This window comes from Pongo pygmaeus, chromosome 3 (genome assembly GCF_028885625.2).
Source record: "Pongo pygmaeus isolate AG05252 chromosome 3, NHGRI_mPonPyg2-v2.0_pri, whole genome shotgun sequence".
Taxonomy (NCBI): Eukaryota; Metazoa; Chordata; class Mammalia; order Primates; family Hominidae; genus Pongo; species Pongo pygmaeus.
In genome coordinates, this window is record NC_072376.2 from 9,546,394 (window position 1) to 9,569,315 (window position 22,922).

Sequence of the window (22,922 nt, forward strand, 5' to 3'; positions counted from 1 at the left end):
GGTGTGTAGTTACGACTCAGAAAATGTTGTTGATTACTCTTGCTGTTACTCAGGATGATTTTATTTGGTGCATGGACCACGGTATTAAAATTGCAATGGATTTGTAGTAGAAAAGTTATTCCCTTTTTAATTGTCTTTCAGATTATGTCCAAGAGAAAGGCTCAGTGCAGTGGTTAGTAGATCGGAAACACCGTTCTAATATTTGCTTACCTTCCCTTTTATGAGAGGTAAAATTCCCCAGAGCACAAAGTTTTGTTTTGAAGCTATCTGTATTGAAGTTATTTATAATAATTATATGTCTTTCTTTTAAGTAAATTTATTTAAGCTGAAAAAAAATGAGTAGAGCAGAAAAAATAATTAAGTACATGGATATTGTAAAAATCATAATAATGGTACATAAGTGGTTGAGAATGTCCAACCAACATTCTCCAAACTTCGAAGTTCTCTTCTGGTTTTGAGTTGTCAATGAATGACTGGGGTGACGTTTTCCTTTACTGAAGCGCTTCAATTCAGTAATTGTTTTGTGAAACCAAGGCTTAGCTTTAAAAAAGAGAATAGCAGAGCTGGCAGAGACAAATGGGGCCTGAAACACAATAGCTGGAACCACAAAGACCATCCAGGGTGAGCACAGCCCGCTGCAAAAGGCTGCAGCTGTCTAACTGCCTGCCATTGATACAGTTGATCGCCAGATGTAAATCATGGCTTCTGCCTTAAGGAAGGCAATTCATCTCACTCACAGTGCCTTACCAACAGCTGGCAGAGACGGAGCAGGCACTCTTCTGCATGGTTCGGCTGCAGAAGCTCTGATTGCCAATGTTCCTTCTGTTTTCAGAGCAATATCCTTCTGTGGTTGACTACATGGGACTCGGGCATCACTAATGATGATATTACCACCCATGTGGGCCCTGCTAAAAATGAATTTGAAAGCACATGTCTCTTTCAGAAGCAAAGCCATCTCATTTATCGTGCTATCCCCGGTGTCTCCTATGGGGCTGTGCATGTTTTTGCCCCATCAATAGTCAAATGTCAACCCTGTGACTTTAAGTTACCTAACTTCTCTGAAGTGTGGTGATCTTAGATGCCCAGTGAATATGGAAGTACTATTTACTGGGCACATGTGCCATCCACTGGGCTTGGTACTTTACTCTTCTGAGGCTTAGGAAACCATACTTTACAGGGCTGCTGGAAAAATTCAATAAGAGAAAATATAATTACTCTCTTGAGGTGTTTTGGTGAAGAGATCCAGCACAATTCTCATCACATCTAAAAATGATTAAATAAAGGTAAACTGTAACTACAGGAACCCCAGAGATATCAAATGCCAACTTCTAAAGATGTCAACACCACCAAGACAGTGACCCAATAGACCGGTGTGGTTTGGGCCCACAGAGGGACGCATTTGGCAATTGAGTGAGCATTATGTTAGACTCTGGAAACTCAGGCATAGATAAGGCTTAAATACCTTCAAAGCTTTTGTGGCAGATGTATTCCTCGAACTTGGTTCCCTCTGGGTTCTTAGCCCTGTCTGCATATTAGCTTCACCTGGGGGAGCCTTAAAAATTCTGATGCCCAGGTCCCACTTCAGAGCAATTAAATAGATCCTGGGGATAGTGCTTTAAAATAAGCTTTCTAATTATTTTAGTGTAAAGCCAGGATGATAACCACTGTATTAGAAAATACAGCCTCTGGCTGGGCACGGTGGCTCACGTCTGTAATCCCAGCACTTTGGGAGGCTGAGGCAGGTGGATCAACTGAGGTCAGGAGTTCGAGACCAGCCTGACCAACATGGTAAAACCTCATCTCTACTAAAAATACACAAATTAGCTGACTGTGGTGCCACGCAGCTTTAATCCCAGCTACTCAGGAGGTTGAGTCAGAAGAATCACTTGAATCCGGGAGGCAGAGGTTGCAGTGAGCTGAGATCATATCAATGCACTCCAGCCTGGGCAATAGAGCTAGATTCCATCTCAAAAAAAAAAAAAAAAATGCAGCCTCTATTTCTAGAAAAATACAGAGTTATGGATTCTGGATACCTAATTCTGATGAGAACAGATGGGAGAAGCTAGCTTCCTTCCTTCCTTCCTTCATTCCTTCCTCTCTTCCTCCCTCCCTCCCTTTCTCTTTCTTTCTCTTTCTTTCTTTCTTTCTTTTTCTTTCTTTCTTTCTTTCTTTCCTTCTTTCTTTCTTTTTCCTTCCTTCCTTTCTTCCTTCCTTTCTTTCTTTCTTCCTTCCTTCCTTTCTTTCTTTCTTTCTTTTTCTTTCTTCCTTTCTTTCTTTCTCTTCCTTCCTTCTCTTGCTTGTTCTTTCTTTTCTTTTCTTCTTCTTTTCCTGTGCTATGACAGATATTATCCTAGGCACTTTACAGGAATGGCATACCTTATCATCATTATTTTATCACACGAAGATGGTTATTTTCTTCTTATAAATAAGAAAAGCAAAGCTCAGAGCTGTTGAAGAGCTTTTCTGAAGTCATACAGCCAAAAGTGGCTCAACTGGGATCCAGACTCATTGCTACCGGGTCCCAAGATACTGTTCTTTCCAGCATGAGGAAACAGAAAGAAGATAAAATCCTTTTTTCTCCACACTGAACAACCTCATCATCTTCAATATTTTATTTCAGTTTATTTATTTATTTTTTTGAGACAGAGTCTCCCTCTGTCACCCTCTGTCGCTGGAGTGCAGTGGTGCAATCTTGGCTCACTGCAACCCTTGCCTCCTAGGTTAAAGCGATTCTCATGCCTCAGTCTCCAGAGTAGCTGGGATTACAGACATGCTCCACCCCACCCAGCTAGTTGCTGTATTTTTGTAGAGATGAGGTTTCACCATGTTGGCCAGGCTGGTCTTGAACTCCTTGCCACATGTGAGCCACCTGCCTCGGTCTCCCAAAGTGTTAGGATTACAGGCGTGAGCCATTATGCCCAGTCTCAATATTTTATTGATCCTATTTTCTGTCTCCTTACTTCTCTGAGGTATGATCAGTCCTTTACATATTAGACTATTTGGCCAGGAGTTTTAGGAATGCTGCGTTTTACATTTCCAATTCTGATGACACAGCTTCATGGGTTGGAAGGTCTGTTATTGTTGTTGCCTCCCAGTTTCTCACTCTTTGAAAATGGAAATCAAAACAGAGCAAATATGCTTACTCCTAGTCTGGTTAGGTTCCTTTGAAAGCTGCAGAAGGAAATTTATATTTATCCAACATCTACTGTATTTCAGGCACTGTGCCAGGTTATATGGGTACTAAAATGAGTCAGTTTCTCTTCCACCCCTTCCTTGGGTGGAAGAAACAGACTTGTTAATTTATTATATTCTATGGGGCAACATAGGTACCAATGGAGATGGACCCAAGGTAATAAAAGTGCAATAAGTGTTGGTTAAAAATAGGTACTGGCCAGGCATTGTTAAGCAATTGATAGGAATCACCTTATTTAATTCTTACCTTAGCCCATGAGGTAGGTGATAGATATTAATATTATTTGTACTTTACTGCAGAGGAAAATCTTGGGCTTGGAAAAGGTTAGTTCAGTGCTTTGCTAGAAGTGTTAAGGCAAAGTTTTTCAACCTTTGCAATATTAACCTTTTAAGGTTATTCTCTGTTGTGGGGCGGTCCTGTGCACTGTAAGATGCTTAGCAGCATCCCTGGCCTCTACTCTCTAGAAGCCAGTAGCCTCCCTTATTCAAGATGTTGCAACCAAAAATGTCTCCAAACATTGCTAACTGTCCACTGGGGAGAGGGAGAATTAAGTCACCCCTAATTTAGAATCACTTCCCCAGATCCACCATTCATGAGAAGTAGAATCTAAATTTCAATGCTGACATAGTTTGGATCTGTGTCCCCACCCAAATCTCATGTTGAAGTGTAATCCTCACTTTTGGAGGTGGGGCCTGGTGGGAGGTGATTGGATCATGGAGGTGGATCCTTTATGAATGATTTAGCACCATCCTCTCAGTGCTGTTGTCAACATATTGAGTTATTGCCAGATCTGGTTGTTAAAGAGTGTGGCACCTCCCCCCTCACTCTCTTGCTCCTGCTCCTGCCATGTAAGACAAGCCTGTTACCCCTTTGCCTTCTGCCATGATGGTAAGTTTCCTGAGGCCTCTCCAGAAGCTGAGCAGATGCCAGAATCATGCTTACTGTGCAGCCCATGGAATTGTAAGCCAATCAAACCTCTTTCCATTATAGATTACCCCATCTGAGATATTTCTTTATAACAACGTGAGAACTAATACAAACCCAGACCATTTGAATCTAGATTTGAGAGCCTCTATTCCTTCCCATGCTGCCATGGCAGTTGAAAGGGGGACAGAAAAGGAGGACATTCCATGGGAGAGACAACAAAGAAGGTGTTTCTTGGAAAACTTATGCTTGTGTGGGGCTGTAATGGAGGAAATGGTGAAGGGACATTCACCACAGAAGGAGGAATGACATTTTAGGCTATTTAATGTTCCCCATTAGAATCAGTGATGAATGGGTTTCCCATAGAAGCTCAAAATGAGCCTGACATCCTGAGTTTCTGTATCCATAAGAAATGCTTTCTCACTAAATAATGCCTGTGCCCCAAACTGCTGATGCAAGCTTGAAGAAGGATGAAAAATAAGAGAGCATCCTTCATTCTATGCAGAAACAAGAAGGAAATGCTGATCTCTTTTCTGACTTTCAAAATAAGGTAATTTTGGAAATTTAAACTCTTTTGGGAAAATGAAATATGCTCACTCGAGTTTGTCACATTCTGTGATTAGCACCAGCTGCCAAATGTCCCACACGTTTGGGAACAAAGAGCCATCATCAGTACTTAATATCAGAAGGTTGATTTTATAATATTTATTTTTCATAAAGGCAATAATGTTTTTGACAAAAGAGTTTTCAAGCATGGTTATATTTCTCTAGCCTGGGTGAAGGGAAGCTGGGGGCCAATATTGGTCCTGGAATAATCTGAATCCCCTTTCATTTCTTACATAAAATATGCTGATTCTGTTCTGGCATTTGACATTTTCTTTATTAACTAATTCAGGCCACAAGTGAGCAATTCTTTCAATAATAACTCATTTTGTTACAGAGAAGCTGTGTTTCCTGCAAAGAGTCAAAACACAGGTTTCTAGAGCTATTTTCCTCTAGGTATAACTGGTTCCTCCCTGACATGGTTAGGCTTCGTGTCCCCACCCAAAGCTCATCTTTAATTGTAATCCCCAGGTATTGAGGCAGAGGCCTGGTGGGAGATGATTGGATCATGGGGCGGTTTCCCCTATGCTGTTCCCATGTTACTGCATGCACTCTCATGAGATCTGATGGTTTTGTACAGGGCTCTTCGCCATTTGCTTTGGACACAGGCTCTCCCACCTGCTGCCACGTAAGACATGCCTGCTTCCCCCTCCACCATGATTATAAGTTTTGTGAGGCTCCCCAGCCGTGTGAAACTGTGGGTCAATTAAACCTCTTTTCTTTGTAAATTACCCAGTCTTGGTTATGTTTTTGAATGGACCAATACACTCCGAACCGATTAGGGAGCCTGCTCTGAAAGGTACTTTGTTTGGTTTCCCTTGCCCCGCTCCCCCACACCCACACTCATGCTGGTCATTTCACCATTAATGATGAATCTCTCACCTGGGCATTCTCTGGACTTCCAGAAAGGTGTGTCTCTGAGATAAAGGTGGCCTGCTGCTCTCCGGCTCAGGTGGCAAGGGCTGGTACTCTTTCGGAAGTGTGATGAGAGGCCTGTGTGGAGAGTCGCAGTAGGGTCCTGAGAAGGTTTGCTGCAGCAGTGATGCCTCAGGCCCTGAATCCACACTGCTCTGCCCTCCGTGTCCCCAGCTTTGGGTTGAAAATGCTAGTTTTTGGATGCTAACTATGGAGTAGACCGGTTGGGTCTGGCACAGTTTTCTAAAGAGCGTGATATAATTTTCTGTGGAGAGTCAACGTGCTCCTCCATAGTGCACCTGTTTTGGCTTTAGGAGGCCTGTGGAGAAGATGATAACAGTCTTCCATTCATCCCAGACTGGCAGACCTGAGTTTTTAGAACTACCCAAAGAAATATTAAAAAAGTGGCCAGGCACGGTGGCTCATGCCTGTAATCCCAGCACTTTGGGAGGCTGAGGTGGGTGGATCACCTGAGGTCAGGAATTCAAGACCAGCCTGGCCAACATGGTAAACCCCGTTTCTACTAAAAATACAAAAATTAGCCGGTCATGGTGGCGTGCACCTGTAATCCCAGCTACTCACAAAGCTGAGGCAGGAGCATCTCTTGATCCCAGGAGGCAGATGTTGCAGTGAGCTGAGATTGCACCACCTCACTCCAGCCTGGGCGACAGAGCCAGACTGTCTCCAAAAAAAAAAAAAAAAAAAAGAAATATAAAAATGTTTGAAAGTCAGTGAATACCTCACTCACTCATATTTTATTCACCCATTCACTCATATTTTATTCACCCATTCACTCATTTATTCATAAGTATATCAGGTACTTTGGTAGATGCTGGAGATATAGAGAGGAAAAAGATACAGTTTTTGGTTCAAGCTGCTTCCCTCTAGCAGGGAAGAGAGAGAGAGATGAAGACATTATTGCCAGAGAATGTAATGCGTACTATGGCAGAAGTGCTCACAGGTCCCAAATAGAGCAACAAGAGTGGCCAGTCACTCAGAGCCTCTGCAGCTGTCTGTTGCTCTTTTCTACATAGAGATGTACAAATGTAATAGTATTTCTATTTATATATGTGTCATGCATATATATATATATATATATATATATCACATGAATATATACTTAGTACATTGTAAGTTCCCTGAGGGCATGTCCCATTTTCATATGAATCTGTGAATCTAAGCCTGCCAGAAGTATACCCAGCAACACCATCCAGCAGATTTCTGTACTGAAAGAGAGGAACAGAAAGAAACAGGGGAGGAATACATTCATCGAGAAATAATGAGTGAAGGTATATTGAATAGATAACTGTGAATGAATGAATAAGTGATTAAATAGATGAATGAAGGCTTGTTTAATCTTGTTCATTGAACATCTCATATTAGTTTGTTTTTTCTACATCCGTCTCTCACTCTGAAATCATATTAGATTTTCAATGTCAAATGTTTGTGTTTCTCTTTTTCAGATGCTGGCACAAATTGTTTCATTGTATAGCGAAACAAAATGCTATTTTAAAGTGTTTTACCGAGGAGGTGGTAAAGGAATCTGAAAAAGAAAAGAGAAACCTAAATTAAGTTTATTGTTCTGTGAGCAAGGCCAATGGTTAACAGTTTTTTGGTTTACAAATAGAAATTACAAATTGTGATCAGATTTATAGGACATATTTTTCAAGAGATATCTGAGTTTTTGCATCGTCTGTATCTCTATGCTTCCAAAGTAAATAATGAATAACAAATGCATTTTAATGATTTCTCTTACCTTGTTCTTTCTTACGGATGTGTCTCCTAAAACATAAGAGGGAATGAATACCAGTGAATTTATGGAAAATGTCATCAAGCATTGATTTTATACACGCTTACATGAAAATCATTTTTATTTGTAATAATATTGGTGATAATGTCAGTTAATATTTGTTGAGATCGTATGAGACACCCAGAATAATGCTAAACACTTTAGTTACGTGGTCTTATTAAATCCTCACCCTTGTTCTGTTAATGAAGAAACTGACACATGGGGAAGTTAAATATCTCACCTACACTCACCCGGCAAGCAAATGGTAGAATAAAGATTTCATTGCACATCGTGTGACTCTTAAGGTCCCTTTGAAACCACTGATTCCCGTTTACGCTTAATGTGCATGTGTATACGTGTGTGTGTGTGTGTGTGTGTGTGTATACATATACAATTCAATTTCCTGCCTACCACCTTCATCGGGTATTTCCAAGCACAGGAAAATAGCATCACAGATTTTTCAAAATAGAATAATTTCTGAAGACCCCCAGAATCCAACTTCTTTATTTTATGGATGAAAAAAGAACTAAGGACAAACTAGGTGGGATAATTTCTCAAGGATAATTAACCTTAGAGAAATCCCAAGTAGAGCCTGGAACAGATTTGTCTGAACTCTAGGTAGTTTTATTTCCATAATTCAACTCATGTAATTATTGAGCTTCTACTCTGAGCTAAACACAGTACCAGGCACTGGGGAAAAAAGACAAATACAATTCGATCCTTCCTGTCAAGGTGCTCCTAGCTGGGGTGTTCACAGGCCAAGCTTCTGGCTCTGGGGATGTGACTGTGAAGATGGTTGGCACTGACTCTGTTGCCATAGGGTTTATACCTTAGTGGGTAGACCAGCATTGAAGGCACCATGAACAATCTGATAAGGATTTCAAGTAGAGAAGGACAGAGTATTAAATGAATATGTGGGAGACTTAAGTTACTCTGGGTTGTCAGAAGAAGGCTCCTTGGAAAAGCAATGTTTGATTATCTCTAAAAATGGGTATGGTGTAATAAATGCTATTTTATATGGCTGTCGGGGAATCAGGGAGAAAACGTCTATTTCTTGTTACAGGAGACTTAAACCTCCACTGAACACTGGCTGGGTGGCTTCACACTGAGCCTCCTTTTCTTTGCTCATTTGTGAGACAAGGAGGTTGGACTAAATCAGTGATTTTTAACCATGTGCTGAAGAGCTCCCTGCACTGTCCCCTGGAAGTCCCGTGGTGCCTGGGCGCAGGTGGACTGGTTACTGGTTCTCCACCCCATGTCATTAAGGGCTTAACTTCAGCCTGCTCTCCACTGCACCTCCTCTTTAGATTCCTCTTGGTGAAAGGTCCAACTGGCACAACACAACACAACAAAATGCAACATAGCACAAACTGGTCTGTATAATTTTAATGGCTCTTCTATGTATAAAACAATCACTTCAAAGAATAAGAATAAAATTACCATTCTTCCTTTCTGTTTTCATTTTTGAAAAACACTTTTGAAATAGGTAGGATTCACTTCTTTATAGGAATTCCAAACACTGATTGCACACAGAAATAATTGATGTCCTCGGCATTGTGAAAACATAAAATATGACCCAGGATCTACTTCAACAACAGCAGCAATCTAGTTAACATTAGATCTTTGCCTATTGCAAGGAAATCACAAAAAAGCTTAGACCACATGATGCTTGCTTAAGGCACAAAATTAGAAAACATAAAATTAATTTCCTTTCATCTTATTGTTTATTGGCTTCACCTCCAGAGCTCCCTGGCGGACCATCTTGCTGCCTGGGTTGATGACTTTCCCCGCAAAACTAGATGTTGGCTTTCCAAGAGGTCTTTTTTTCGCTCTATCTATTGGGGATCAATTCAATTCACTGGAAAAAGAATTCAATAAAGAGACTGAGTTCCTGTAATTTAATAGGAAAATTCCATTTATGGTTTTCAAGATATCTATCCAGTTTGCTTCAGGGGTTGTGACTTTAGAATAGGACATCTATCTTCTTTTATTTTATTGATTTATTATTGAGCACATAGTATGTGTCAGGCATGGATTCATTTTTAATATATGTATTGATGTAGGTGTTGGGGGATATAATACCAACAAATAAAGTTGCTATTCCCATGAAACTTACATTCCAGTGGCAGGAGTTAGGAGATACATAAACAAAAATATAAATAAACATTCATGGGTGATGACAAGCGCTATGCAGAAAATAAAGCAGATTGGAGGACAGCAGGGTGCGGAGAGTAGGAGCTGGGGCTACTGTGTTTTAGGCTGGTCTGAGGAGGCATCTGTGGTTAGGGGATGAAATCAGAGGCCTGAGGGCAGTGAGGGAGCATGTCCTGTGCATATCTTGGGGAAGAGATTCCTGACAGAGGAAGCAGCAAGGGCAAAGGTCCTCAGGTGGCGTCAGTTTATTTTTCCGTTGCTTAAAACAGAATATTTGAAATTAGGTGATTTTCTTGAAATTAAGTAAGTCCAAGAACAAAGGGGTGCATGTGGTGAGAGCCTTCTTGCTGGTGGTGACTCTGAGGTGTACTAAGACGGTGCAGGACATCACGTGGCAAGGAGGCTGACTGTGCTAATGTGCTAGCTCAGGTCCCTCTTCCTGTCCTCATAAAGTCACTGGTTTTCCTTCCATCAGAACTCAATACAATAACCCATTAATTCATTAATCTGTGAATGGATTGATCTATTTATGAGGACAGAGTCCTCATCATACAATCACCTCTTAAAGGTCTCACCTCTCAATACTGCCACACTGGGGATGAAGTTTCAGCATGAGTTTTGGAGGGGACATTCAAACAAGCATTCCACCCCTGGTTCACCAAAATGCATGTCCTCGCGTACAAATACATTCATTCCTCCTTGTAGCCCCAAAGTCTTAACTCATTCCAGTACCAACTCAAAAGTCCAAAGTTCAGAGTCTCATCTGTAAGCCTGTGAAATCAAAACAAGTTATCTACTTCCAAGATGCAACTGTGGGGCAAGCATAAGGTACACATTCCTATTACAAAAGGGAGAAAGAGGCAAGAAGAAAGGGATAACAGGCCCCACCCAAGACTGAAACCCAAGAAAGAAGAATTTGGGTCCTAAGATTCCAGAATAATTTTTTTTTGATACCATGTCTGGCATTCTGTGCACACTGGAGAAAAGAGTTAGGGCCTCCAAGGCCTTGGGACACCCCACCCCTGTAGCTTGGTTGTGCTTAGTCCACCCAGCTTTCCCAGGTTGGCATTGCACACCAGTAGCTCTACAGCTCAAGGGTCTTGGTGGCAGGCTTACTCCCATTACTGTAGTGGGGATTCTCTGCAGTGGCCTTGCTCCTATGGCTCCATTAGGTATTGCCCTGGTAGGGACTCCATTAGCTCCAACACCACATATCTGCTTTGTATAGCTTTAGTGGGGGCTCTTTGCATGTCTCCATCCCCGTGACAAGTCTCTGATTGGGTCCTCAGGCCTTTGACGACATCTTCTGAAATCTGGATGGAGGTTGCTGAGCCTCCACAGCTCTTGCTTTCTGCAAGCCTGCAGAATTAGCACCACACAGATACTGCCAAGGTTTAAAACTTGTACCTTGCAGAGCTTTAGTATAAGGGCCTCAACTGGGGTTGCTTGAGCCGGGCAGCCATGAAGTGCTGTGCTGCAGTGTAGGAAGCAGAGTCCCAGGGTAGCTGTGGGCAGTGAGCTGGTAGACAGCACCCCAGTCCTATCCCCTGAAACCTTTCTTCCATCCTAGAACTCTGGTCCTGTGATAAGAGGGCAGCCTCAAGATCTGTGAAACACCTTTGGGGTCCTTCCTCCATCGTCTTGAGGGATAGCATCTAGCCCACTTCTATCCCTGTTAATCTTTTTAGCAAATGGTGACTGGGATATACCCTTGGTTTTCTCCTCTGAAGACTTTTTCTCTACGTGGCCAGGCTGAGTTTTCCAAATTTATCCACTTTACTTCTTTTAATTAAAAATTCTGTAAATTATTTCTGTGCTCTGAAATATCAATGTAAGTTGCCAAAATAACCCTGCAGCTCCTTCTATATTTTGCTTAGAATTTTCTTCTGCTAGATATCCTAGTTTATCACTCTCAAGTTTGGCCTTCCTCAAAACCCTCAGGCATAGAAACAATTCATTCAAGTTCTTTGCCAATTTATAACAAGAATGGTCTTTATTCCGGTTTTCAATAACTTGCTCCTCAGTTCTACCTCAAACCTCATCAGAATGGCCTTTGCTGTCTATATTTCTGTCAGCATTCTTGTCACAACCACCTATCTAATCACTAAGAAGTTCCAAACTTTACTTAGCCTTCTTGCCTTCTAAGCTTTCACCAGAATTTAAACATTTTCTATCCTGCTCCTACAAATTCTTCTACTTCTGCCCATTACTCAGTTCCAAAGATGCTTTCCACATTTTCCTGTATTCATTATCAGCAACACTCCACTTCTTGACACCAATTTTCTGTCTTAGTCTGTTTTTTTGTTGCTTAAGACAGAATAATGGAAACTAGGTGATGATTTATATGCAAAAGGAATTTATTTATTTCAGTTGTGGAGGCTAAGAAAACCAAGGTTTAGGGGATGCATCTGGTGAGAAACTTCTTGCTGAAGGGGACTTACCACAGAGTCCTGAGGCAGTGCAGGGGATCATATGGTAAGGGGGCTGAGTATGCTGGCTCAGATGTCTCTTCTTATAAAGCCACCAGTTCCCCTTCCATAACAATCCATTCATCTATTAACCCATTAACCCATTAATCCATTAATGGACTAATTCATCCATGAGGGCAGAGCACTCATGATCCAATTACTCCTTTATGCCTCACCTGTCAATACTGCCACATTGGGGATATAGTTTCAACATGACATTTGGAGGGGACACTTGAATTATAGCAGATGGGATGAGCACGAGGAGGAGGTAAGCCCAGAGAGGTGATGGCAGAGGTGGGAGAGTGCCCAGATCACATGGGGTCTTGTTCAATGGGGCAAAAGCATTGCCTTAACTATGGTGAATCTTTTTTAAACCCCTTCATTAAGATATCACTGACATAGAAGAGCTTTACATATTTACTGTACACATCAAGATTGAATTTGGGGATAAGTACATATCTATGAAACCATCACCACCGTCAAGGCCATAAACATATCTGTCACTTACCAAAGTTGACTCCTGCCCTTTTTGTTATTGTTACTTTGTTTTATTTTTATTTTTTGGTAAGAACAATTAGCATAATATCTATCCTCTTAGCAAACTTTAAGTACACGGTATAGTGTCATCAGCTGTAGGCACTATGTTGTAGAGTGGGTGTCCAGAATTTATTTGTGCACCATAACTGAAACTTTGTCCCCTTTAAGCATCACCTTCCTATGTCTCCCTCCTCCTTTCTCCTGGCAGCCACCATTCTGCTCTTTGCTTCTATGAGTTTGACTGTGTTAGATTCCACATGTAAGTGAGATTCTACAGCATCATCTTTCTGTGTCTGACTTGTTTTGGCCCAACATAATGCCCTCCAAGTCCATCAATATCGTCAGAAATGGAAAAATTTCCTTCCCCTTAAGGCTGAAAAATACCCCATTTTATGTATATACCACAATTTCTTGATCCATTCATCTGTCTGTGGACCCTTATGCTATTTCCATATCTTGGCTACTGTGAATAATGCTGCCATGAACAGAGTGCTGAGAGCTCTTCAAGTTCCTGTTTTCAATTCTTTGGATATATACTCAGAAGTGGGATTCATGAACCATAAGGTATGTCTATTTTTAATTTTTTAGAGGAACCTCCATTCTGTTTTCAATAATGGCTGTACCAATTTGCATTCTCACCAGCTGTGTGCAAGGGATCCCTTTTCTCCATATTCTTGCCAACCCTTTCCATCTTTTGTTTTGTTTGTGTGTTTTTAAAGTAATAGCCATCCTAAGAGGTGTGAGGTGATATTTCACTGTGGCTCTGAGTTGCATTTCCGTGATGACCAGTGATGCTGAGAACCACTTCCTATATATGTGTTGGCTACCTGTATTTCCTCCCTGGAGAAATGTCCACCCAGATCCTTTGGCCATCTTCCAATAAGGTCATTCATTTTTTAGCTCTTCAATTGTATCAGTTCCTTGTCTATATTGAACATTAACCCTTATCAGGTATATAGTTTGAAAATATTTTCTCCCATTTCATAGTTTGCCTTTCTACTCTGTTGATTCTTTCCTTTGCTGTGCAGAAGCTTTTTAGTTTGATGTAGCCCCACTTGTTTATTTTTGCTTTTGTTTCCTGTCCTTTTGGTCTCATACCCAAAAAGTCATTGGCAAGACCCAATGCCAAGGATCTTTTCCCTATGTTTTCTTCTAGGAGTTCTGTAGTTTTGGGTATACCCCAAGTTGATTTAATCCACCCCAAGTTGATTTCCTTGCATGATGTGAGACCAGGGTCCTACCCTGTTCTTCTGCACATTAATATCTAGTCTTCACTATTTGAAGAGACCATCTTGTCTCCATTGTGTATTCTTGATGCCTTCATCAAAAGTTACTTTAATCAATGCATGCATTTATTTCTGGGATCCGCACTCTGCCCTACTTGTGTGCATGTTTGGTGTAGCACTGACCACGACAGCAGTGTCATGTAATTTGAAATCAGGAAGTGTGATGGCTCCAGCCTTGTTCCTTTTACTCAAGATTGCCTTGGCCACTCAGGGTCTTTTGTGTTACTCAGGGTGAATCTTTATGATCCACTATCCATGTGTCCTGTGTCTTCATTATAATGTAGGATTATTTTTTCTAGCCTCACTTCATATTCCTCCCTCCCTTTTAAGATTTTTGTGTAGGATAATATCAGCAATAGTTACAAAAATCCATGGGGTTTTCAGCCACATCAAATATGCAGACTGGCAAGTGCTGATACCATGAGCTTCATTTAATCATTGCTTAGCTAACCAAAATCCTTCAAAGTAAGAGGTCCAGGTGAACTTAAGGAACTTTGCAAGTGAAAAAAACTGGATTGAACAAGCAAAGTAACTTGTCTACCATTATACAGCTTTGATGGTAATTCAGATAAATTCCAGCAAGCTTCTTAGAATTTGGGGGCCTTATTTAATAAAGCAATAATAACTCAAGGATTTGTGATATTTAAAGGAGGGTGAGCTTTGGAACTGAATTTGTTAAGATTGAATCTTGATCCTGTTCATACTATGGGCAGGATCATGGCACGTGCTTAATGAGTGTTTATGAAATAAACAAATGGATTGAGGAGTGAATGAATTTCCCCATCTGGAGAAGTAAGGAGTGCTTATTTATACTTCATGGAAATTAATGTGTGTAATAAATGAATTGATGCACTTCAAGGCGTGGTTCTTTATGCACAGCTGCAGTTACTACTATTATTATAGTATGAAAAATTTGAGGGAAAATGGGAATTTACCCTCCTAATGAAGTACACAAATATTCTAAAATGCTAGGAAAAGTTCTCTATCTGTCAAACAAGAGGACCCAAATAGTTGTTCAAAGTCTTTCCCATCTCCAGTTTTCTCTTGGAGAAGCCCGGCATGCTCGCCACCTGGTGGCCATAAGGTGTAATTAGCACCATTTACCCAGAGACTCGTTTGCTTTGTAGTCTCAGGACAGATCTCACAAAGTTACTGCTTTTGGGGAGGTAATGTACTGAGGTGCGCATAGCACGGTTGCAGAATCCGATGGACCTTGGTTTGACTGTTTCCACCACAACTTATTTTGGTGAAACCATGAAGACATTGTCAATATCACCGTGTTCTGGGAGGGTTAAAGTAAGGCCTCTTGGAGAAGGAAAAAGAGTTAAAAGATTGTTCTTTGGAGTGGCTGGTGCCAGCTTGCAATGGATGGTTGTTAAACTTTCAGAAATTCTGTGAACTGGCTTTACATACAGCCATTATTAAAAATACATTACATAGGCCAGGCGCGGTGGCTAACGCCTGTAATCCCAGAACTTTGGGAGGCCGAGGCGGACGGATCACAAGGTCAGGAGATCGAGACCATCCTGGCTAACACAGTGAAACCCTGTCTTTACTAAAAAATACAAAAAAATTAGCCGGGCGTGGTGGCGGGAGCCTGTAGTCCCAGCTACTCGGGAGGCTGAGGCAGGAGAATGGCGTGAACCCGGGAGGCGGAGTTTTCAGTGAGCCAAGATCGCGCCACTGCACTCCAGCCTGGGCGACACAGCGAGACTGTCTCAAAAAAAAAAAAAAAAAAAATATATATATATATATATACACACACATATATATATATTACGTGAATGTACACTTAAGTTACAGTAGCCCCCCACTTATCCTAAAGCAAAATGTTCCAAGACTCACGATGGATGTCTGAAACTGAGGATAATAATAAACCCTATATATCCTATGCTTTTCCTAAATACACAGACCTATGATAAAGGTAATATGTGACAGCAAAACAAGCACACTTTTTTTTCCTTCTTCCCAATTTCACGGATAGAAGATTCATTTTTATTGTAGATCCCAGTAACCTCAGCATACAATATTTTTTCTTTCCTTTTCAAGTTGCGAACTTCCACATTTTCACTTAAAGGAATCACTTTACATCTTCTCTTTGGCAATCAGAACTGTCAGCATCACTACTCTTGCACTTTGGGACCATTATTAGGTAAAATAAGGGTGACTTGAACCCAAGCACTGCGATTCCACGCAGTGAATCTGATGGACAAGATGACTGCTAAGCAATTAACAGGTGGATAATGGACACAGTGCAACAGAAACACTGGATAAACAAATGATTTGAGTGAGACTGCTCAGGATTTCATCGTGCCACTCAGAAACAGCGTGTGAAGTAACATTTATGAATTATGTATTTCTGGAATTTTCCACTTGATATTTTCAGATCTTGGTTGACCACTGGTAACTGAAACTGTGGAAAGTGAAACTGAGGATAAGGAGGACTTCTGTATTTGTTTTTCACTTAGCTACTGTTCAATTTGTGGTAAATATATGCAATACCACCCCCCCGACTTTTTCTGAGACCAAGTCTTGCTCTGTTGCCCACGCTGGAGTGCAGTGGTGTGGTCTTGGCTCACTGCAACCTCTGCCTCCTTGGTTCCAGTGATTTTCCTGCCTCAGTCTCCCAAGTAGCTGGGATTACAGGTGTGTACCACCATGCCCGGCTGATTTTTTTGAATTTTTTTTTTTTAGTAGAGATGGGGTTTTACCATGTTGCCCAGGCTCCTGAGTTGTCTCGAACTCCTGGGATCAAGTGATCCACTGGCCTCAGCCTCCAAAAGTGCTGAGGTTACAGGCATGGGCCACCACCCCCACCTGTAATACCCTTTAACTATGAAATACAATCATGCAAATCAACACTTTCAGAAATAAAACATAAGTGTAATGTTCTGTAATTAGAGATGCAGACTTGGGAAAAATTGGATAAACTTGGTCTCAATCAAAAAATTTATTGTGTCTAAGAGCTTTATGATTTATGAAAGCAAACCATTAGGATATGGTGTTCTAATGATTATGGAAGAGTCCAAAGAAGCAACTTTTGCTCCAAGTGGCTAATAATGTATATTTGGCAAGGCCAGTTTGAGAAACCTCTCCAAGTCTGCTGAAACTTTCAGAAATTAATCACAGCAATACATTGTTGAAACCATTGTTTAGGTTGCAATGGGAAGGGATTAAGTTAGGCAAAGCCAAGGATGTGGGAGAAACCTGCCTGCTCTAAAAGCTCCTCAAAGAAGGTCGGAAAGTGCATTTTCTGAGGAACATGTACTTCAACTGCTTTCATGCTGGGGTTAGTGAGAGACGTGGGATAGAAACATTTTTCCAAAACAAGCCTGGGAGATATCTTTTCCCCTGACCTGGGTGTCTCAGGGAATGGAGGAAGGGAGAGGAGGGGATGATGTGGGCAGTGGGGTGGTTGGATTTGTATGTATGAATCATATCCATGAATTAACAAAATGCTGGACCACTGAGTTCTACTGTGTTTCTACGGATGGGATATTAAGGCCCAGTGAAGGAATGTGATATGCCTAAACTCAGAAAGGGACAGATGGGGCCAGAAGCCACCTAGGCTTCTTGACTTGCCTCTCTACAGGCCCCCACCTAATGGGAATGTGTGACTGAGGCCATAGGCTCATCTCCAGGTGCTTCTAGGACACCATACTAAGAGGTAATGCTTATCCAATGAACTATTAAAATGGGCTAAATTGCAGATTTAATTTGACAAATATTTGCTATGCATCTGATACAGGAAATAGAAAGAAATTATTTAGGTGGATAGTGAGGGCAAAAGAGTCCCCAGCAGAACTTCCCTTCTAAAAAAAGCAGCCCAAGAAAGCATTTCTTTTCTAACAAGGAGCAGCCTGAAAGATCGAGCTGCAAACATAGATAAGGAAGTTGGAAGCTTGCAGGGGGTGTGGTGGTCGGGCTGGGCAGGGGTTGTGGCGGGAGGCCTGCAGCTATACCAATAAAAAAGGCTACCTTGGGGCCAGGCATGTCTGCCATAGAATCTTTGTCTTCCCTTTTTTGTTAGCACGTGTACAGTAAGAAAGAAATGGGCAGCATGGAAAAGCTCAGGCAGGGAACCCAACTACATAATAAGACTGAGGTGGGGGCTGCCAGAGATTTGTACCCTATGTAGGTGACACATCTGATCCTAACTGGTTTTTCATGCCCTATGTAGATTAGACACTGCCTCCCCACTAGCTCATCTATAAAACCCCCTACTTCACTGTGGATCAGCAACCCATTTTTTCCAGGGCTCCTCTCCATAGCAGAGAGTTATTCTCTTTCTTTTGCCTATACAGTTTCTGCTCTTAACCTCACTCTTTGTGTGTCTGCATCCTTGATCTCCGTGGCCATGAGACGCCATGAGACAATAAACCTCAGTTGTCAGCCCAGACAAGGAGGCCACTTCATATCTACCATGTGCCCCATCTGGTGCTATGTGTTTGCTGTCAGGAAAACAATGTTTCATAAACCATGGTCTCTGTGATTGAGACATGTAGCTTATTTTTATACATTCATCTAAATGATGTACTCTATATGCTAAAGAAAAAAACTACATAGAGCATGAGATGGTTTCTGCCTTCAGAGAGAGAATCTGGAAAACTTTCCAGTGCCAGGAGAAGGATAGAGGGTAAAGGAGGGAGGAAAAATTTGGGGCGTTGCTAGCGCAGTTCAACATGCCTTTGCTGACTGTCTACCACATGTCAAGAACTGTGCCATAGGTTTTTGTTGATTTTCACCTTTAAGGACATCAAATACTGTAGGATGTAGGTGCTATTTTCTCCATTTTATACATGTAGAAACCTAAATTTAGAGAGGTGAAGTTACTTGTTGTAAGTCTCTTATTTGGGAAGCAGCAAAGCTGGGATGTGAACTCAGGGCTACTTGTCATCAAGTCCAGCATTCAATTCATACAACCACCTTCTAGCTGCTTTTATTTTGTAATTTGTTTTTTTGAGACAGGGTCTCACTCTGTCACCCAGGCTGGAGTGCAGTGGTGCGATCTCAGCTCACTGCATCCTCTGCTTCCCAGGCTCAAGCTATTCTCTTGCCTCAGCCTCCCAAGTATCTGGGACTACAGGTATGTGCCAACGTGCCCAGCTAATTTTTGTATTTTTTGTAGAGATGGGGTTTTGCTTTGTTGCTCAGGCTGCTCTTGAACTCCTGAGCTCAGGTGATCCAGCCACCTTAGCCTGGCATGGTAGCTCACACTGGGATTACAGGCATGAACATTGCAGAGGGCCTTAGCTGCTTGTGAATATCACAAATCACTTCCCCTGAGGACACTATCTCACACCTCAGTCAAATGTCCTAGGAAGTCTTCCTGGGAGACACACTCTTTCCTCCAAGGCAGAATTAAGTATGCACTGTTTTGAGTTCCCACAATACTTAGACTCACCAGATTGCAGGCTCGTCCAGGTCTAAGGTGTCATGTGACTCAGTGCCAGCTTAGTGCCCAGGCACGAGGTCATTTTAAACAAAGTGGCCTAGGATCACAGCAGCAATTGGGCAGTGCTGCAAGTGTCAGTAAATAAGATGTGCTCCCTCCCTTTTCGGAACTCATTGTCTGGCTGGTGAAATAGACATAGAAACAAGAGTGCTTATTATGGGGCTTACGGCTTATTGAACAACTAAATAGCCAGCCCTAGTGTTGAGCATATAAGAGGTACTAAATATTATTGGTTGAATTATGATGAAATAAGGTATATTTCCTCCTCTGTGTGAAACTGCCTTTGCAAATATTATATCAGTGAGAGAATTATAGTTTTTTTTTTTTGAGGCTGAGTCTCACTCTGTCGCCCAAGCTGGAGTGCAATGGCACGATGTCGGCTCACTGCAACCTCCACCTCCCAGGTTCAAGCAATTCTCCTGCCTCAGCCTCCTAAGTAGCTGGGAATACAGGTGCACGTCAGCACGCCGGGCTAATTTTTTGTACTTTTTTATTTTTTAGTAGAGATGGGGTTTCACTGTGTTAGCCAGGATGGTCTCGATCTCCTGACCTCGTGATCCACCCGCCTCAGCCTCCCAAAGTGCTAGGATTACAGGTGTGAGCCACCACGCCCAGCCGAGAATTATAATATTGATAGTAAGCTAAGCTAACTCACTCCCCATCTTGTCTTTCCCTTAATTACTCCTGGGCTATTGGGCAAAGCTACCTTTGGAAGACATTCAGGCTATACTTTAAATGATAATAGGACTTGCCCAAAACTCAACCACTTTTGTAAAGCTAATGGGAAGCCATCAGGCTGGGGGGACAAGAACAGCCTGAGTCCAGCTAAGGTGCAGACATAAACGATTGTCAGCCATTATTCCTGAAGTTATAAGACATGCAACTTCCCCAGTTATTCCTGCAGATAACACCACTATTGTAGATTGGCCTTTGGAGATATCTTTCCCAGTTTTTTGCATGCATGTCTGACATCCATGGTTCCACCTAAACCAAATGCCTCCACCTTACCGCCAACCCCTTTCCTGTGGCCCCACCCAGAAGTAATTCATCTGCTGGAAGACAGCTTCCAACCCCTATAATTTCATCTCCACCCCAACCAATCAGCAGCAAGCACCTGTTACCTGCCCTCCCTTCCCTTCCCCCAAACTGCCTTTTGTGGGGAAAAGCAAGAGAGATCAGATTGTTAATATGTCTGTATAGAAAGAAGTAGACATAAGAGACTCCATTTTGTACTAAGAAAAATTCTTCTGCCTTGAGATGCTGTTAATCTGTGACCTTACCCCCAACCCCGTGCTCTCTAAAACATGTGCTGTGTCAAACTCAGGGTTAAATGGATTAAGGGTTGTGCAAGATGTGCTTTGTTAAACAAATGCTTGAAGGCAGCATGCTCCTTAAGAGTCATCACCACTCCCTAATCTCAAGTACCCAGGGACACAAAAACTGCGCAAGGCTGCAGGGACCTCTGCCTAGGAAAGCCAGGTATTGTCCAAGGTTTCTTCTCATGTGATAGTCTGAAATATGGCCTCGTGGGAAGGGAAAGACCTGACCGTCCCCCAGCCCGACACCTGTAAAGGGTCTGTGCTGAGGAGGATTAGTATAAGAGGAAGGCATGCCTCTTGCAGTTGAGACAAGAGGAAGGCATCTGTCTCCTGCCCGTCCCTGGGCAATGGAATGTCTCGGTATAAAACCCGATTGTACGTTCCATCTACTGAGATAGGGAAAAACCGCCTTAGGGCTAGAGGTGAGACATACGGGCAGCAATACTGCTTAATAAAGCATTGAGATGTTTATGTCTATGCATATCTAAAGCACAGCACTTGATTCTTTACCTTGTCTATGATGCAAAGACCTTTGTTCGTGTGTTTGTCTGCTGACCCTCTCCCCACTATCGTCTTGTGACCATGACACATCCCCCTCTCTGAAAAACACCGACAAATAATCAATAAATACTAAGGGAACTCAGAAGCCAGTGGGATCCTCCATATGCTGAACGCTGGTCCCCTGGGTCCCCTTATTTCTTTCTCTATACTTTGTCTCTGTGTCTTTTTCTTTTCCAAGTCTGTCATTCCACCCAACGAGAAACACCCACAGGTGTGGAGGGGCGACCCACCCCCTTCACCTTTGAAAACCGCTAACCTCTGAGCTTTGAATGAGATGATTTGAGTATGAGCTTTGAATGAGATGATTTGAGTATGAACATCTCCCACGTGGCGTGGCCAGCCTCGTGTCTATTAAACTCTTTCTCTACGGCAGTGCCCTGGTCTCTCTTTATGCAGTGGGCAGGAAGAACCCCTCGGGCAGTTACATGTGTGCCCATTTTCATCCCGCATTATAATCTTCTCTATCCTTTCCATACAAGCAGCTTTTACTATACCAATTTCATTTTTATTATTAATGGCCTTTTCTTCACATTGTGATGTAGGATATGAAATTAGAAAAACTGAGCAGAAAAGAGACAGGACAAGCTTATCACTGTTCATCCCTCCCCCAGGGACTGGCAGGAAGAGGAGTGGGGAGCGTGCAGGGGTGGAAGCATTTACGTTCACAAGCTGCCTGTAGATGTGGCTTTCATAGATTGAGGAATATCCACCCCAAACAATGGATCATTTATAACACCCGAGAAACTACTCAGAATAGGAAATGTACTGTGAACCTAGAACTGAAACTAATATATGAGTCAATCTAGGCTTTTCTAAAATGTTTTCTAAGGAGCATGGGCCAAAGAATGTGATCCCAGAAAAAGCAGGTTCCATGGACACTTAAGTTACAAATGCTCCTTGCCATATCACCCTCTTGGAGATCCACAATGCTCTAAAAACTTGGGCAGTAAAGAGATCTGTTTATTTTTGTTTAACTCAGTGTTTCTCAAGGTTAGTGCATCCAGAGTTTCCCATTTATTTATTTATTTTATTTTATTTTTTTCTGATACGGAGTCTTGCTCTGTCATCCAGGCTGGAGTGCAGTGGCGCAATCTTGGCTCGCTGCAACCTCCACCTCCCAGGCTCAAGCAATTCTCCTGCCGCAGCCTCCCATGTAGCTGGGACTACATGTGCACACCATTACGCCCAGCTAATTTTTTGTATTTTTAGTAGAGACAGGGTGTCACCATGTTGGCCAGGCTGGTCTCAAACTCCTAACCTCAGGTGATCCGCCTGCCTCGGCCTCCCGAAATGCTGGGATTACAGGCATGAGCCACCGCACTTGGCCTTCCATTTTATTTAATATGATTCTCAACATCTCACACAATTAGTTTCAGATAACTGTACTTTGAGGTACCTAGAGCTTCATTCATTGCATCTTACTTAGAACAAGGACCAATGGGAGGAAGTTGTAGGAAGACATTGCTGTTCCTTATATTGAGCTGAAAGTAAAGAGCTGGGGCTGCTTAAAGGTAGGGTGTGCTTCCTGGGAAGGTGGTGAGGCTCTTGGGCCACTCAATTATCTGTGAAGGATACTGTGCCTCAGTTACAAGGAGGGGCTGGATTGTGGAGATTCTGCTATTTTAAAACTTTTGATCAAATAAACAAAATAGCACTTCCATTCTGCTGGCTTGCACGTAAGACATGCAGGTATAGAGGCTGCTTGTCCCAGTTTACCC

General features: G+C 42.1%; 1 protein-coding gene across 11 annotated transcripts in view; it reads right to left on the reverse strand.

Moving 5' to 3' along the window:
• Positions 1–22,922, reverse strand: part of CLNK (cytokine dependent hematopoietic cell linker) — a 201,767-nt gene that overhangs the window by 46,089 nt on the left and 132,756 nt on the right. For all 11 annotated transcript variants that reach the window (XR_008502356.2, XM_054486877.2, XM_054486880.2 and 8 more), the window contains 3 exons: positions 7,392–7,417; positions 7,159–7,178; positions 5,603–5,713 (listed from right to left, as the gene is read on the reverse strand). Coding sequence is in view for 10 of the 11 variants with exons in the window: in XM_054486877.2 (XP_054342852.1) it covers positions 5,603–5,713; positions 7,159–7,178; positions 7,392–7,417 (157 nt within the window). In the remaining variant the exon portion in view is untranslated. The remainder of the gene's footprint in view (positions 1–5,602; positions 5,714–7,158; positions 7,179–7,391; positions 7,418–22,922) is intronic.